This window comes from Oncorhynchus mykiss, chromosome 11 (genome assembly GCF_013265735.2).
Source record: "Oncorhynchus mykiss isolate Arlee chromosome 11, USDA_OmykA_1.1, whole genome shotgun sequence".
Lineage (NCBI taxonomy): Eukaryota > Metazoa > Chordata > Actinopteri > Salmoniformes > Salmonidae > Oncorhynchus > Oncorhynchus mykiss.
Window position 1 is genome coordinate 73,246,377 of NC_048575.1, and position 16,321 is coordinate 73,262,697.

General features: G+C 42.5%; 2 protein-coding genes across 6 annotated transcripts in view; one reads left to right on the forward strand and one right to left on the reverse strand.

The window, feature by feature from the left end:
• LOC110535110 (collagen alpha-1(XXVII) chain B) overlaps positions 1-8,416 on the forward strand; it is a 99,427-nt gene extending 91,011 nt beyond the window's left edge. For both annotated transcript variants that reach the window (XM_036936283.1, XM_036936284.1), the window contains 19 exons: positions 273-329; positions 442-495; positions 594-647; positions 824-877; positions 1,053-1,106; positions 1,234-1,341; positions 1,473-1,580; positions 1,971-2,078; positions 2,210-2,263; positions 3,076-3,138; positions 3,489-3,542; positions 3,646-3,681; positions 4,249-4,302; positions 4,443-4,466; positions 4,577-4,642; positions 4,904-5,075; positions 5,367-5,476; positions 6,021-6,242; positions 6,508-8,416. In XM_036936283.1, the coding sequence (XP_036792178.1) occupies positions 273-329; positions 442-495; positions 594-647; positions 824-877; positions 1,053-1,106; positions 1,234-1,341; positions 1,473-1,580; positions 1,971-2,078; positions 2,210-2,263; positions 3,076-3,138; positions 3,489-3,542; positions 3,646-3,681; positions 4,249-4,302; positions 4,443-4,466; positions 4,577-4,642; positions 4,904-5,075; positions 5,367-5,476; positions 6,021-6,242; positions 6,508-6,654 (1,599 nt within the window). In that variant the 3' untranslated portion in view covers positions 6,655-8,416. The remainder of the gene's footprint in view (positions 1-272; positions 330-441; positions 496-593; positions 648-823; positions 878-1,052; positions 1,107-1,233; positions 1,342-1,472; positions 1,581-1,970; positions 2,079-2,209; positions 2,264-3,075; positions 3,139-3,488; positions 3,543-3,645; positions 3,682-4,248; positions 4,303-4,442; positions 4,467-4,576; positions 4,643-4,903; positions 5,076-5,366; positions 5,477-6,020; positions 6,243-6,507) is intronic.
• A 2,245-nt stretch (positions 8,417-10,661) lies between these two features.
• ppil3 (peptidylprolyl isomerase (cyclophilin)-like 3) lies at positions 10,662-14,369 on the reverse strand. 4 transcript variants are annotated; one of them, XM_021622118.2, is made up of 6 exons: positions 13,990-14,369; positions 12,520-12,594; positions 11,855-11,948; positions 11,562-11,629; positions 11,365-11,483; positions 10,662-11,080 (listed from the first exon to the last, which is right to left on the reverse strand). In XM_021622118.2, exons 1-6 carry the CDS (start codon positions 13,990-13,992, stop codon positions 10,954-10,956), a joined length of 486 nt encoding a protein of 161 aa, XP_021477793.1. In that variant the 5' UTR covers positions 13,993-14,369; the 3' UTR covers positions 10,662-10,953. The 4 variants fall into 4 exon arrangements, with proteins under 4 accessions (XP_021477793.1, XP_036792180.1, XP_036792182.1 ...); XM_036936285.1 differs by having other exon boundaries at positions 14,309-14,359; XM_036936287.1 differs by lacking the exon at positions 13,990-14,369 and adding an exon at positions 13,686-13,821.
• Between the last annotated feature and the right edge of the window lie 1,952 nt (positions 14,370-16,321).

Genomic DNA, 16,321 nt, shown 5'->3' on the forward strand with positions numbered 1-16,321 from the left:
ATCCCTGTTCCACTGTTTCCTCCTGTGTTTTGCTGATCCTCATGCACAATGAAATACTACAAGCATTCCACATCATTCACCGGCCCCTGTAAAGTCCCTGGAACATTTAATGCAATCTAGGTCCCCTTTTTATTGAACGCAACCTATTACATCACCAACAAAAACTATAATTGCTTGGAATATTCCATTGTACTGGAAGGAATATCATGAATTTAACTTTATTAAAATGTTTAATTTAAAAAAAAAATCTGTTTTTCCTGTATGTTTTCCAGGGTGAACAGGGGGAGGACAGTAAGGTGGAAGGCCCTCCCGGTCCACAAGGTGACAGAGTGAGTTCCTCTCATCATGTAGCCCTCCGCATGCTGTGTACTTTGGTGTTTCTTTGCTAAAATAGATAGGGATCTATATGCTTCATTCTGTTTGGTTCCCATCTGAAACCAGGGTCCTACCGGAGACAGGGGAGACAGAGGAGAATCAGGGGACCCAGGATACCTAGTAAGTGGGACGTCCATTGTGTTGTATAATGTTGTCTCCTTTGGAATATATACTTTATACATGGAAACGGCTAACATTAACAAATGTCTATTTCCCAGGGCCAGCCAGGGGTGGACGGATCGAGAGGCAAAGCCGGTGCAACTGGACTACCTGTGAGTAAAATGTTCTGTTTGTGACATGATAAAATGTGTTCTCTCACACTGAATCAAATCAAATCAAATTTGAGACAGTGTCCACATTAGAATATCTACCTATTAAAAAAGGTCAAACTTGTCGTTTGTTTGATTGTTTCATCTTTCATTCGTTCGTTCTTGTTTTTATATTGTAGGGACATCCTGGACCAAGGGGAATACAGGGTCTGAAAGGATCCAAAGGAGATCAAGTAAGGACAAAATACCTCAACAACAACCAAACTGGTGTATCCAGTTTTACCTCACAACACCTGTTTCAACCACTTTGGTACCCCTTTAATTCGATTTGAATGTATTTGGGGCTCTTTTGCTGTGTGGTGATGTCATGTTGGAGCTGATGGTCTGTACCTCACTGATCTACTCCAGGGTCAGAAAGGCAAACGGGGCAAACAAGGCGAGTCTGGGACCAAAGGACCACCGGTGAGTGAGATCTTTATCTTTTCATTTTAATACTGTATGTCATTTATTGATTGATTGGTTGATTGATTAATTGATTGATTGTGCTAGAATGCATCTCATATGTAGCATTAATCTCTATCTTTTCCAGGGTCCTGAGGGTCCTCCTGGCCCAAAGGGAGTGGTGGGAAGAGAGGGCCTTGAGGGCCAACCTGGAATGGACGGGCCTCCTGGGAAAGATGGTGACAAAGGAATGAAGGTGAGGAAGGACAGACACCATAACTGTGCATTCTTTTCATTGACTGAAATAAGCAGAGTCTTTTGCTACTGTATGATTGGTCTTCTCTGTTAAGCGTCAACCATCCTCAATTGTTTGTGTCCACTCCTTAGGGGGAGCAAGGAGACGACGGAGAGTTTGGTATCATTGGCAAAGCTGGTAACAGTGGTAAAATGGGCGTGCCAGGGCTTCCAGGCGACCAGGGCTCCTTCGGACCTAAGGTGAGAGAGAAGAGAGAACATGCTCCAATGAACTGTGACCACCATCATCCTATGATCATGATCCTATGGTCCTATCCTATGATCCTATGGTCATCCTATTATATGTTGTACAAGGTGGATGAACTGTGACCACCATGGTTATCCTATTATATGTTGTACAAGGTGGATGAACTGTGACCACCATGGTTATCCTATTATATGTTGTACAAGGTGGATGAACTGTGACCACCATGGTTATCCTATTATATGTTGTACATGGTCTGAAGGACGAGAAATAAGCACCTGAGCTATTGCTCCATCATAACTTCCCACTCGAGTGTTGAAAGAAATCAACCTTCTCCACACGATACTGGTTCTGAGTGGTTGTCTGTCCTTGTGTGTGTGTCACAGGGTGAGAGGGGTCTCCCCGGCCAAACTGGATATTCAGGGAAAAAAGGCCACATTGGTGGAATGGGAATTCCAGGAAAACAGGGTGACCAGGGGAACAAAGGACAGCCCGTGAGTAACATAGCAACATTGCTGAGTCCATTTGATTGGTCATCATGACTAGGACATGATAATGATGATGAGGAAGTGCATGACAATGACGACGGTGAGGATGATGAAGATGGTTCCATTTCTCTCCCCAGGGTGACACAGGTGAATCAGGGTACCCAGGGGTTCTCGGGATGTTCGGACCAAAGGTACACTAGACTTCCCCAACCCATTTCCATCTCACACCTGAGTCACATGATCAAATAACACAGGGCTTTAAACGTGGACCATCAAGAAATGAAGTTCTAAGCTGCAAAAAATATGGTTCTAATAAAACACCGGCAAAGAAGCAGAACCCATTTTCAGCGGGAAATCAGGGATCTGCTGGAGATTAATAGGAAAGCTTTAAAGGAATTTAAAGCCTCAAACGATTTGGTAGCGTTTATTGTCTTTGCTCTGAAAGGGATAAATCGAATTAAAGACTGCTGCATTGGGGCAGAAAATCTATCACGGTCCACAAGAAGTTTACTCCACCCACGTGTACTGTCACTTAACACACCATAACTTCAGTTACTTTATTACCCTCTAGTGATGTTGCTCTGCAGGTGTTGGGCAGCTAAGAAAACCGAGAAGTTACAGGCTTTACTGAACATTTTTCCTAGAGTGTTCTATTTTGACATACTGTATACACACATCGCACAGAGGAATGTTAGGCTGCTGAGCCTTGGCGTTATGCAGAAGTGGAGATAGACTCTCTGACTTGGTAAATTAGATGTCAGACGCACTGTAGGCTTCCTGACTCATCATCAAGACCTATCAAATAATAATTTCCAGTGAAAGAGCTGTTAACTGAAGAAACTTGCAGTGTTGTGTCTCTTGCTGACTGTGTTGCTTACTGTGCATATTACATACAGCCCATATGGTGCAACATTGCACTCAGTTGGCCTAAGCTTCTAGATGAAGTGATACTTGCCTTATTAACACATTGTATCTTATCAACACATATGTTTTATCTTCATAGGGACCTCCAGGAGATCTGGGCCCAGCCGGCATACAGGGACCAAAAGGGCCACATGGCTTGATGGTAAAAGGAGATTCGAAAAATTGTTATTATGTAATTCTCTATGTTTTTCCTGGTCAGGTAACATGGCCTATTTATAGGTTGGAACTTGGGTCAATAGTTCATCCTAGGCTGAAAAACTGGGCATATTAATATATAATACATATAGTATATGCCATAAATCAGACGCTTTTATCCATACATTTTCTGTACGGGTGGTCCTAGGAAATCAAACCCACTATCATGCTGTTGCAAACACCCTGCTCAACTAACTAAGCAAAAGAGGGCCACCATATTGACAACATATGCCTTGTTAATTCAGATAGCGGCTGCCCTAACTAACAATGTTTATCTTTCTCTCTCTCTCTCTCCAGGGTAATGTTGGTGCCACAGGCCCAGTCGGTATCATCGGCCCCAGTGGTAATACAGTATGTACATCATCATATCTCATACCCCTTATCTGCCAAAGAACACGTTATCACTCAGTTTTTTGGGGGGGCGATGGAGTAACTTCCCCTCTCTCTCTCTCAGGGTCCCCAAGGTGACAAAGGAAGTCGAGGGGATACGGTGCGTGTCCTTATTTTTATGAATCATATCCCTTATTCCAGGCCTGGGTTCAAATAGTATTTTGAGTATATACTCTAGCCTGTCTGCCTGGAATTTAAGATGGGCGGGGTTTAGAGTTGTGGCACTATTCTATTGGTCCATTAAGACAGGAAATGAATCACACAAAGTGTTTGAAATGATTTCAAATAGTATTTGAACCCAGCTCTGCCTTACCCCGAGGCTTAGATTGATCACAGGACAGAATAGGGTGCTTAGTATGGAGAGCACACTACTTATCACAGGACAGGATAGGGTGCTTAGTATGTAGAGCACACTGCTTAGAAGAGATTCAGCCTCAACCCCTAAAGCACTTTTCATTTCCCTCAGTGCTTCTGTTTGTTGTTCCACTCACCATGACAACTAGGAATAAGTTGAGACAGAAAGGCTACTTACTGCTTGCCGCTGCTTTACCGTCTGTTGGCAGAGGAGTTTAGATGAAGAGGATCTTGATATTGAGAGGTCAAACTGCAGCATTATGGTCTAGGGGGGTGTATTAATCCAATAGTGTTATTGCTTTTTTACAAACAGGGGGTACAAGGACCAAGGGGCCCTCCTGGTCCTCGTGGACCACCCGGACCCCCAGTAAGTATTTTCTGTTATTTATGTAAAGACTTTGCAATCGTGGTATCACTCATTTTTCAGATTTTTTTTATATGCTGCACTATGACTGGACCATGCATTAAGCCCCCCCCCCCCCCCCCTTTCTATTTCCATTCTTATAGGGTCTCCCTGGTTCTATGCCATTTGTAAGTCTCCTCTATTTACAATTGGACTTTCTCAGAAGCAATGGAGTAAGGCGTGAATGTGGGAGAATGTTTCAGAGTCCATACTTTTGTCTTTTTGTCTTCTCTTCTAGAGAAGGGAGGCTATCGGTGCTGCTTTTCAGCTCATTATTGATTCCCATGCTGCGCTGAGGTCAGAGGTGGGTCACTGTGAGAAGCATCATTGGTCCCTTGGCAAATAAGCAATGTACCCAGTACAATACAGAAAACTTGTATGTTCGTACTGTATGTATGACCAACTCTTACACAAATATGCCATTAGCATTAATGCATGACAAAAGTACGGTTACCCTCATGCTTCTCAAGCCAGGATTTTGTCATTTATCACTCTCCAATGGTGGCTGGCTGTTTGTGAAGATATGGTGCTCAGTGTGTGACCGTTTGTCTCTTATCATTTCTAGAGTTACCACGACATGGACCTGCCCATGTTGGACCACCAGGGTACAGAGATATTCAAGACCCTCCACTACCTCAGCACCTTGATCCAGAGCCTGAAGAACCCACTAGGAACCCACGACAACCCCGCGCGCATCTGCAGAGACCTCAAGGACTGTGAACAGAGGATGAATGATGGTGAGGAAGGCACAAACGTCATCTGAGATACAGGACACACTGTAGCCTGAGATTCACATTTTGGGTTCAATCCTTCAGTTACAGTATACTTGGTCCAATAGTTTTTCTAGACCATGTGGACCTGATTAGTTATAAGCTATAACTAAGCTAGAAATTGTCATCTATAGTGATAATTATATACACCTGACCAGTGATATCCCTTCCTAAAGCATTACATACTTGTCCACTTTGCTAAAAGTACACAACTGTATCAAGACTCCTTTTTCATTCAGTTTGTTCTCCTTTCCTAAGGAACTTACTGGATCGACCCAAACCTCGGCTGCTCTGCTGACTCCATCGAGGTGACGTGCAACTTCAGCAGCGGTGGCCAGACCTGTCTGAAACCCATCACAGTATCCAAGGTCAGCATCAACTTCCACTACTACTCAGCCATTTACAGTCAAAACAAGCCACAATCCAGTCAAAACAACTGATAATCGGAAGCCAATATTTTAGTCAGGTTTTCAGAGAAACTCGTAGTGTATTTGAGGTTTAAAAAGGCTTTTGAAGTTTGCAATTTACACTTCGAAATTTCAGACTTTATTTTCCCTTACTAAATATGTATCAACCCCTACAAAAATGCCCATTAATTAGGATCCACATAATAATTCACATTTCCTGTTGCTGCAGGATTATTTTCCTGCTGTAGCAAACTGGCTCAAATGAAGAACCTACATCTGTATGTTTCCACACACAAACGTCGTACTGTACTACAGAACAGCATTCTTACTATTTAGCTCATTTGAATTTCCTGTCTTTTGTTTCTTTTGACACATCCTACATTTTTACTTCAGACAGGTTTTGTATCTGGCATCCAGAACCAAATCTTGCATGTCCACTGGTGTTGTCTGACACAATAGATTAGGGATTCAATTGTAACGGTAGTTGATGTGTGTCCGTCTGCAGCTGGAGATGGGGGTGGGTCGTATCCAGATGAACTTCCTCCATCTACTGAGCTCTGAGGCAGTGCAGCACATCACCATCCACTGCCTGAACGTTCCCGTGTGGGCCAACAGCTCCTCCCTGGAGCCCTCCCCCACCGCGGTGCGCTTCAAGGCCTGGAGCGGAGGAGACATGATCCAGGCTGGAGGGCTCCTGGAGCCCCACGTAGTGAAGGACGAATGCTGGGTATGTCAACCTCCAGCCTGGATCATGTGACAGGCTGCTCTCCTACTGAACATACAGCTGGTGGAATAGTGGATGAAATAGTGCATGACACTTTACATGTTGTTACATAGGCTACCATGTATTTAAGGCTACCATGTATTTAAGGCTACCATGTATTTAAGCTATAATTATAGTAAGTTGTACACCAACTGAATATAATGTATTGCACAGTCTGACCAAACCAGTCTCTGTAGGTTCTAAAAAGTAAAATCCACTTGTCTTTCAGATCAAAGATGGCCGCTGGCACCAGACCCATTTCGTCTTCCAGACCCAGGACCCCAATTTACTCCCCATCCTGGACGTGTATAACCTACCGGCCGCAGAGCCTGGCTCGCACTACCACCTAGAGGTGGGCCCCGTGTGCTTCTTATAGAGGCCTGTTCTTATAGAGGCCCAGGATACAGTACATACACAGCCTCCTCATAGGAGTGACTTGCGGGGGGATGGGGAAGGTTAGGGGGTCTTCCTGTCCCCATATACTGGGGCCCTTCAGGAGAGGCAGGCCAGGCCCCTAACCCTCCAGCATATGCTCGGACTGCAGAAACAGACAGGGGGCACCATTGAGGGACGCACCAGGAGAAACTACAGAGATACTGAGACGTCTCGCACTAGTTCCTACCGCCTGCCTGAAGAGAAGATAAGCTTTGGCTTTTTTCAGGGACTTGTTTTACTGTCGCACGGCACGAGCCCTGGATGCCCGAGTGAGATAAAAAATAATGAGTCTCTAACATCACTCTTGGACAACATTTTTAACTTATTACTTTCTATGGTCATGAACTCTCAAAATGTTATGAAATGTGTAAAGTAATAGGGAACGATTATAAATGCATTTGCATATCATGAATGCATTACTTATCCTTCTAAATGTCACACATACACGTGTATTATTTATACATGTTATATGTATATCTTAATATAAAAGTGCAATAAACATATCTCGTTCTGCAGTTTTTCAAAGTAATTAAGGTTTACAGTGAGACCCAACAATTGGATATAATATTATCATAACATTCAGGCTTAGGCTTAGTTTCCAGCATACATCCATCCACAGGTGTGTGCTGTCCAGCTATTTTCTCCTGCCTGGTCTGCAGATGACGTATGAATCTACTTGTAATAGTGATTAGGTGCTGAAGAAAAGCCCACCGGTCTACGAATAACTATTGCGCTATTGCATTCCTGATGTGTGTTTCCCTAGTCAAATGAATTGAAGCTTGCAGTTAGAGAGTGAATCCAGCGAGTGTCAGAAGAGTCGGTCTACCTCCCATCTCTCAATGAGCTGAACCAGAGATGATGACACCTGGTACCTGGTGCTATAATAATTCCTGTGGTGGATTATGAGGCGGTCTTGTTTAATCCTGACAGAACATATAAACCTTGTCTACAGCAAAGGGAATATTTTTTTACACAGTATGAATGCAAAGAAGGAAAAAATTTCAAATTCACTCCAAGCTAGCAAAACAAGCTAGCAAACAGCGTTTCTTTCTCTGCATCGCTATTGTACTCCCCTTTGTATGAGTCTGAACCTATTATTGAAAGATTTAGGTCTTATTTTTGACTTGTTGAAATGTATAAATGTGTATAATTATGCAAAGCTTTGTTGTATACAGTGGATCCCAACATGCTAATTTATGTTATTTAATGTCCATGGGTTTTGCAACTTTCTGTAAACTTTAAGCCAGACACCCATCATTAGCAGAGCATTTTTTATTTTTTATAAATTTGGGGCTTCATTGATTTTGTTTTATAGGTTTGTTTTTTTAATAATCATAACTGTACTGGAACCATTTTCAATGCTTTTATGCCTTACTGTTTTACTTTGTTGACCATGTTTGTGAAATCTCTGTACAGGCGGTCAGCTCAACCAACCAACCTATAAACTCAGAATACCTCTCATATCACACATCTTAAACAGCCCTCCATCATGTTCTTACATTAGTATAGCCATAACACATCCAAAGAGTCATCTGACGTCTTTGTTAAGGGCCAGGAACAGATATTCGTGGTCATCGTGTACTTCACCCATTCATCTCTGCAGGTCCTCTGTCTGTCAGCATCATAATTATACAGCTTGTAGTTTTCAACACTTTCATTTTCTTCAACATTCAGGTGTTCAATAAATATTTGAAACCCAAGTAGATGTGTGTTTCCATTGGTTCTCATTCTCTTATTAAAAAAAAGTTGATAATCTATCCAGTACAACTTTCATTGTCAGCTACAAAGACACTGAGCAGAGTTTAGTTCTCAATTAAAGTTAAATACTTAATGCAGTATTAATAGTTATCATAGTACATGAACCACGAGGCTTTTATTGTAAAACAGCTCATGTGTTATTGCAACTTAAATACTGCAATATGAATAGTTATCCCTTTTGAAAAATGTATCTTGAAAGAATAGCGAGCGGCACAACTCTATACACTTCACCTCTTCGCCACATGAGGGTACTCTTATCTAATTTTTAAGCAAAATGTAAGTCTAGTTGAACATTTAACTCAGGGTCTTATTCGTCACATGATCCTTATTTTTTCCCTTCTCTACACTAGAACAGAGCATATTCTACACTTAATCTATCTGTCTGGGGTCCAGAGATACAAAAATGACATAAACCAGATAGTTCAGTATTGACAGGCCACTGATGACGAAGTCACAGGATATTCTATTGGACACATGGCATAGCGCCCCCTGTCCACAGGTAGGTTGACCTCTGTGATGAATGTGACAGCGTCCGACACCATGAAGGCTATAGCATGAGCCACCTCACCTGTTCTACCCATGGGTCTGCTTACACTTCTCCGGGAACTGGGAGGAGAGAGAGAGTGAATGTGTGCGTGAGAGTGCGAGCTATTGAGAGAGAGATAGTGAGCGAGAGATAAGTGAGCGTAATAGGAAAGACTGATGAAGTACATTGTGCAAGATAGACTAAGTAGAGTAGGGTCTGTGATGTGAACCGTGTTTTCTCCAAACAAATGACCTCTACACGACCTTTGGAAGCCCAGCCAGTGGACCTGACCTGGTAAACCATGATGTGACGTTTGTATAACATAAGAGTTACCTGAGCATGCTGCTCCTCATCCAGCCCAGCTCTCCCATGGACACGTTATGATCACACTAGGACTGGAGGAGGAAAGACAGAGAGAGAGAGATCAACACTGTAGTAATAACTACATAATAAACAGGGTTAGGGAGTAGTTCAATATGTAGCTAGATATAGTAGGTGAATGTTAACTAGCTGAAAGCATTTTAGCCAGGTAGCCTAGGTCAGTCATAGACCATTTAGGCAACATGAAAGACAGGATGGCATTGGCGTTTCTCTACAAGTAGGGTTAGTCAAGATGTTCTTTGTACTTGTAAGATCCTTGCCATTATCTTATTCTACCTGGACAGAATATCTGTTTATGAGCTGTGAGTACCCCTAACATCTCTGCCTAGAATGTGCATAATACTAAAATGTACAAAATAATATTTGATTCCTGGAGATAATATCCAATGCTTATTTGTATGACTTGCTCAAAACTGCCGATAAATGGCTGCAAAAACACAGCCTCATAATTCATTTTCAAAGACACCAGTAGCCATATCAGATTTCAAATATGTGATAACACTGGCAAAATTGGGAAGAAGTGGAATAATAAAATGGGGAATAACAGTAGAGTTCTTGCAGACAAGCACAGTAATTACCCTCTATTGTATCCCATTGTTATAAGAATTATTCCATTGATCAGACTAGATAAAGTAAATAAAATATCCTGAAGACAAGATAACAAATCTGCCCCTACACCCTAACCAAATTATGTTTATTATCCCCTCTAGAATAAAACGTGAACTTCTGGGTTCACAATCGGTTTGACAAAACTATTTTCGTAGTTACAAATTAGATACCGCTATTGTCAAACCGTCAGTTTGATAAATCCAACGTATGTACCACAGAACGCACTGAAACTGCGTGGCAAACCCAGCGTTCCATTGGAAATTAATGTACTTCTGGTGCATTTACGATCGGTGTGATTGAGGGGTAACATGCACTGAAATCCGACTCACCCGAAATCCTTCCGAGGCCGTAACTGCTTTTAGAACGTCTATTACAATTTCATTTTATGTCGGTCAAGTTCACTTGTGGCTGTGCCAGAGACGGTTAAATTAAAGTCAACAAACTACCAAGTAGACCAGAACCAGCTGCTATTAGATTGGTGTGTGTGGGAGACACCAAGTTAATTACACCGGAACCAACTATTGTTTCCAATGGTAAACGGCCTGAGTGAACGAATCTTAATTGAGCCACCATCGTTGGCTGTGCTCAGCAACTCCACGAATGCAGTTTTCTTTAAGGATTTCACAAACCCAGGGCATGTCAAGTTATCATGGTGTAAAAAAGAAAACGCACAATGTATATCAAAAAAAGTTTATTTGGTACAAAATACTAAACAATTTACTTATAAAACCAACATTTTGAGCTCACATAGCTGCAAGGGCCAAGCATTGAGGACATACTACATGCCAAATTCAATGAGAAGGGAAATGTGTTTTCAACTCCAGTGACAGTATCTTTAGTTGCCTTAATGAATTCAAAGGCCTCTGGTTTATAAACGGTCTAAACAATTGAGAGGCTTAAATGAAGATTTCATCTAAATTGGCAGATGTCAGGTCTAAGGCTGTGTGTTCATGTGCTTAAGACAGTCTATCCTGCAAATGGGTTGGCATGAAGAGTCACGTCCTTTATACGAGTCTCAGTCAGCGGCCGAAATGACTTTTCATTGACAGGGAGCTTCTCCAGTTCATCCAGTGTTTCCAAGCCATCTATTATTCTGTTTATCGAAAGAAAATAAACAGAGGAAAAAAGTATTGTAGCAATGCATTAGTTCACAAAATGTTGGAGATAACAGAAACCACATAATATGCACAGTCAAGAGAATGTTTAGATCAAAATAACAGACTGAAGTCATGATCTGCTAGCAATCACTTATAACCACATTAAATACTGACACTGTGTTTATTTGGATCCCCAATGACATACAACGGCAGATTGTAGCTGAAACCATTCTTGATAATCCTCTTAGTTAGCTAACTTCAGACATCCACAAAGACCTACTTTCCAAACACGGTGTACTTCATGTCCAGATGGGGCTGCTTGGCATAGGTGAAGAAGAACTGGGAGGCATTAGTGTTGGGGCCGTTGTTCGCCATAGAAACCACGCCACGCACATTATGCTGCACGGAAATAAATGAAAAAAATGTCAGTTAACATATACCGAGAATTGCTGCTACCTGTCCCATTGAGGTACTCACTTTTAGGTGTTCGCTCAACTCATCTTCAAATTTCCGTCCCCAAATACTCGTCCCTCCTTTTCCAGTGCCTTCCAAGATTAAAAAAGTAATGCATGTTGTCAAGAGAGGCAGATCATTTTCTTTGCATGATCAGAAAACAAACTATTCCATGGGTTTGGAGTGACATGCTGACAATTGGTATCTGATAAAGTAATTGACTTGTACATTGGGCTATTGGTCCTTTAATTTATTTTTTTTGCCAAATTAAAAACAATAAGCCTTCCAACACAATAATTCAGTTCTGATGAAGCTACCTGTGGGGTCGCCGGTCTGAACCATGAACCCTTTGATGTTCCTGTGGAATATGCAGCCATTGTAGAACCCACCTGCACACAGTGCTAAGAAATTCTGTCAACACAAACAGAAAGTTCTGATTAGAGCAATCTATTGGCTACAGCCAACTGTAATGACTTGCTAGTGTAGAGCAGTGTTCTTCAATCCTGGTTCTAGAGACCAAAAGGATGTAAAGCAGGGATGGTGATTGGGTATGCTAGTGCAACATCACATTTAAAATAGGCACCTAAAATCATTCCAATCCTGATTAAAAGGCAAGTGCAGTATAAAGGGGTTGGCTTAAGGACCATGCTAGTGGCTCAAAGCGGGCGGGAAGGCTACTTGCCCAGCTGGCTTTAGGACAAGCACATCAACTCAACTGCAGTGAATAGCATGACATTTCCACTCAAAACAGTGCAGAGGTGGAAGATGGCTATGGCTAGGTAACTACTGTTTGACTTGACAAGAGTGTTTAATCCCGGTGCTGAGCTAGTGCGTAGCCGCCATTTGCTGTATGACATGCGTTTGTAGAATGTTAAGTCCTCTATCGATGGAGGTGACAAATCCAAGTATAGTATTGAGGTAGAACAAAGACCGGTGAGACACCATGATCAGAGCAAATAAGCACACACAGTGTATGACTCACCTCACATGATTTCGGGGCACGTTCACAGAACAGCTCAATTTTTAAATCCCCAAGGTCTGTGTGCAGTGTCACTGCCTGTAAAAGGGATTTGAAAATAATTAAATATTGTCCAAAAGGCACAAAGTTGTGAATTGTTTCCGTCTTTATCTATACTGAACTAAAATAAACGCAAAATAAGAATGCAACAAGTGAAGTTGTCACAACACAATGCCAAAGGTGTCTGAAGTTGAGGGAGTGTGCAATTGGTATGCTGACTACAGGAATGTCCACCATAGCCATTGCCAGATAATTCAATGTTGTTTTAGAGAATTTGGCAGTACATCCAACCGGCCTCAACCACAGACCACGTGTAACCACGCCAGCCCACGACCTTCACATCTGGCTTCTTCACCTGTGGGATCATGAGACCGGCCTCCCAGACAGCTAATGAAACCGCTTGTCGTCCTCACCAGGGTCATGAGCTGACTGCAGTTTGGCGTCTGAAACGACTTCAGTGGGAAAATGCTCACCGTCGATGGCCACTGGCACGCTGGAGAAGTGTACTCTTCATGGATGAATCCCGGTTTCAACTGTACTGGGCAGATGGCAGACAGCTTAGCTTGTATGGCATTGTGTGGGCGAGCGGTTTGCGGATGTCAACGTTGTGAACAGTGACCCATGGTGGAGGTGGGGTTATGGTAAGGGAAAGCATAAGCTACGGGCAACAAACACAATTGCAATTTGTCGATGGCAATTTGAATGCAGAGACACCGTGACAAGATCCTGAGGCCCAATGTCATGCCATTTATCTGTCGCCACTACCTCATCTTTCAGCATAATGCACGGCCCCATGTCACAAGTATCTGTATATAATTCCTGGAAGTTGAAAATGTCCGTTCTTCCATGGCCTGCATACCATTGAGTATGTTTGGGATGCTCTGGATCGACAGCATTTTCCAGTTCCCGCCAATATCCAGCAACTTCACACAGCCATTGCAGAGGAGTGGGATAACATTCCATAATCAACAGCCTGATCCACTCTGTGATGGAGATGTGTTGCGCTGCATGCAACAAATGGTGGTCACACCAGATACTGACTGGTTTTCTGATGTCATGTGATATCCATAGATCAGGGCCTAATTCATGTATTTCAATTGACTGATTTCCTTATATGAACTGTAACTTACCATTATTGAAAAATGTATGTTTAATTCATCCTTAATAATCTACGTATTAAGAATTGCCTGCAATTATTTGTTCACACGAAGTTGACTAAATAGCTAGGTAGATTGGATTGTTAGGGAGTGGAAATTGGCATTGAAGCAGACGCGTAAGCTTATGTGTTGCTCCCGAAGTTTACAGCTGCAAAATATTTAATTCAAACAAAGATGACTGTGTTCAGTGATAACAGGCGTTGTATTTATTACATGTTCTGTGCATTTCGTCAAAGATTATACATGAAACATGCGTAGTAAGATTGAATATTCTCACCATTTTCTTAACGCCGGAAGATGAGATGGTGCATAAAACAAATAGATTCGACTAGCGTCATACACTGAACGCACAATGGTTCCGCTACGTCTATAGTTCGATTAGCCTACTTATCGGACGTTAAAATTACCGTAGTGTTTTGTATTAGCCGAAAAATACAAGACCATGAATTTCAATCGCCCGTGCTTGATTACCGGAGAATCTGAATAACCCATGAAAATATATGTAATACCCACAGTGGCAAGAAATGAAATCACATATTTGTTGTTGCCTCCATAAAAATAGATAAAGGACTCTAGTGCCCCAAAGTATATTTTACTGTCAATGGCGCTGCCGATGATCTCATAGATTCCATAATCGGACAGACGATGTTGTGTCCTCTAATTAGCTCTATGGTTGCCAGCGGCCTCGATCAGCTGATACCAATTACGTACACGAGATCAACGTTGAAACAGATAGATTGGATTGGTTAATTTGGTTAAAATGGAAAACATCATTACAGCGGGAATATTGAAAGGGAATACATTTTTTGGGAAACACATTTTCGGTTGAAGACGAAACCACGAGAACCACGACCAGTAGCTCTGGGACAGTGACTTTTTTGGACCAGTGTTTCCCAAACTTGGTCCTGCCCACGTTTAGTTTTTTGCCCTAGCACTACACAGCTGATTCAAAGAGTCAAAGCTTGATGATGAGTTGGTTATTGGAATCAGCTGTGTAGTGCAAGGGCAAAAAACAAAACGTGCAACCGGGGGCCCAAGGACTGAGGGCAAGGTCAGCATCCCGGCGTAGCCTCTTCACTGTTGATGTTGTGACTGGTGTTTTGTGCGTACTATTTAATGAAACTGCCAGTTGAGGACTTGTGAGGTGTCTGTTTCTCAAACTAGACACTAATGTACTTGTCCTCTTGCTCAGTTGTGCACCGGGGCCTCCCACTCCTCTTTCTATTCTGGTTAGAGCCGGTTTGCGCTTTTCTGTGAAAGGAGTAGTACACAGCGTTGTACAAGCTCTTCAGTTTCTTGGAAATTTCTCGCATGGAATAGCCTTCATTTGTCAGAACAAGAATAGACTGCCGGGTTTCAGAAGAAAGCTATTTGTTTCTGGCCATTTTGAGGCTGTAATTGAACCCACAACTGCTGACGCTCCAGATACTCAACTAGTCTAAAGGCCAGTTTCATTGCTTCTTTAATCAGAACCACAGTTTTCAGCTGTGCTAACATAATTGCAAAAGGGTTTTCTAATGATCAATTAGCCTTTTAGAATGATAAACTCAGATTAGTTAACACAACGTGCCATTGGATCACAGGAGTGATGGTTGTTGATAATTAACCTCTATACGCCTATGTAGATATATCTTCTTTTTTTTTTTTTATCAGCCGCTTCCAGCTACAATAGTCATTTACAACATTAACAATGTCTACACTGTATTTCAGATCAATTTGATGTTTTTTAAGACAAAATGTGTGTTTGTTTCAAAAACAAGGACATTTCTAACTGACCCCAAACTTTTGAATGGTAGTGTATGTACGGCAGGACTGTCTCATCATTGTCGGTGATCACTGTTGTGTCATCAGCAAACTTAATGCTGGTGTTGGAGTCATGCCTGTCCGTGCAGTCATGGGTAAACAGGTAGTACAGGAGGGGACTGAGCAAGCACCCCTGAGGGGCCCCTGTCTTGAGGATCAGCATGGCAGATGTGTTGTTAACTACTCTTATCACCTGTGGGCGACCTGTCAGAAGGTCCAGGATCCAGTTGCAGCGGGAAGTGTTTAGTCCCAGGGTCCTTAGCTTATTGATGAGCTTTGAGGGCAGTATGGTGTTGAACGCTGAGCTGTAGTCAATGCATAACATTCTCACATAGGTGTTCCTTTTGTCCAGGTGGGACAGGGCAGTGTGGAGTGCAATAGTGATTGCATCATCTTTCGATCTGTTAGGGTGGTATGCAAATTGGAGTGGGTCTAGGGTTTCTGGGATAACGATGTTGATGTGAGCCATGACCAGCCTTTCAAAGCACTTCATGGGAACAGACGTGAGTGCTACGGGTCGGTAGTCATTTAGGCAGGTTATCTTAGTGTCCTTGGGCACAGAGACTATGGTGGTCTGCTTAAAACATGTTGGTATTACAGACTCGGACATGGAGAGGTTGAAAATGTCGGTGAAGACACTTGCCAGTTAGTCAGTGCATGCTCGCAGTACACGTCCTGCGACGTGCGGCCTTGTGAATGCTGGCCTGTTAAAAGGCCTTCCTCACATCGGCTGCGGAGAGCGTAGTCACACAGTCGTCCAGAAAAGCTGTTGCTCTCATGCATGTTTCAGTGTTATTTGCCTCGAA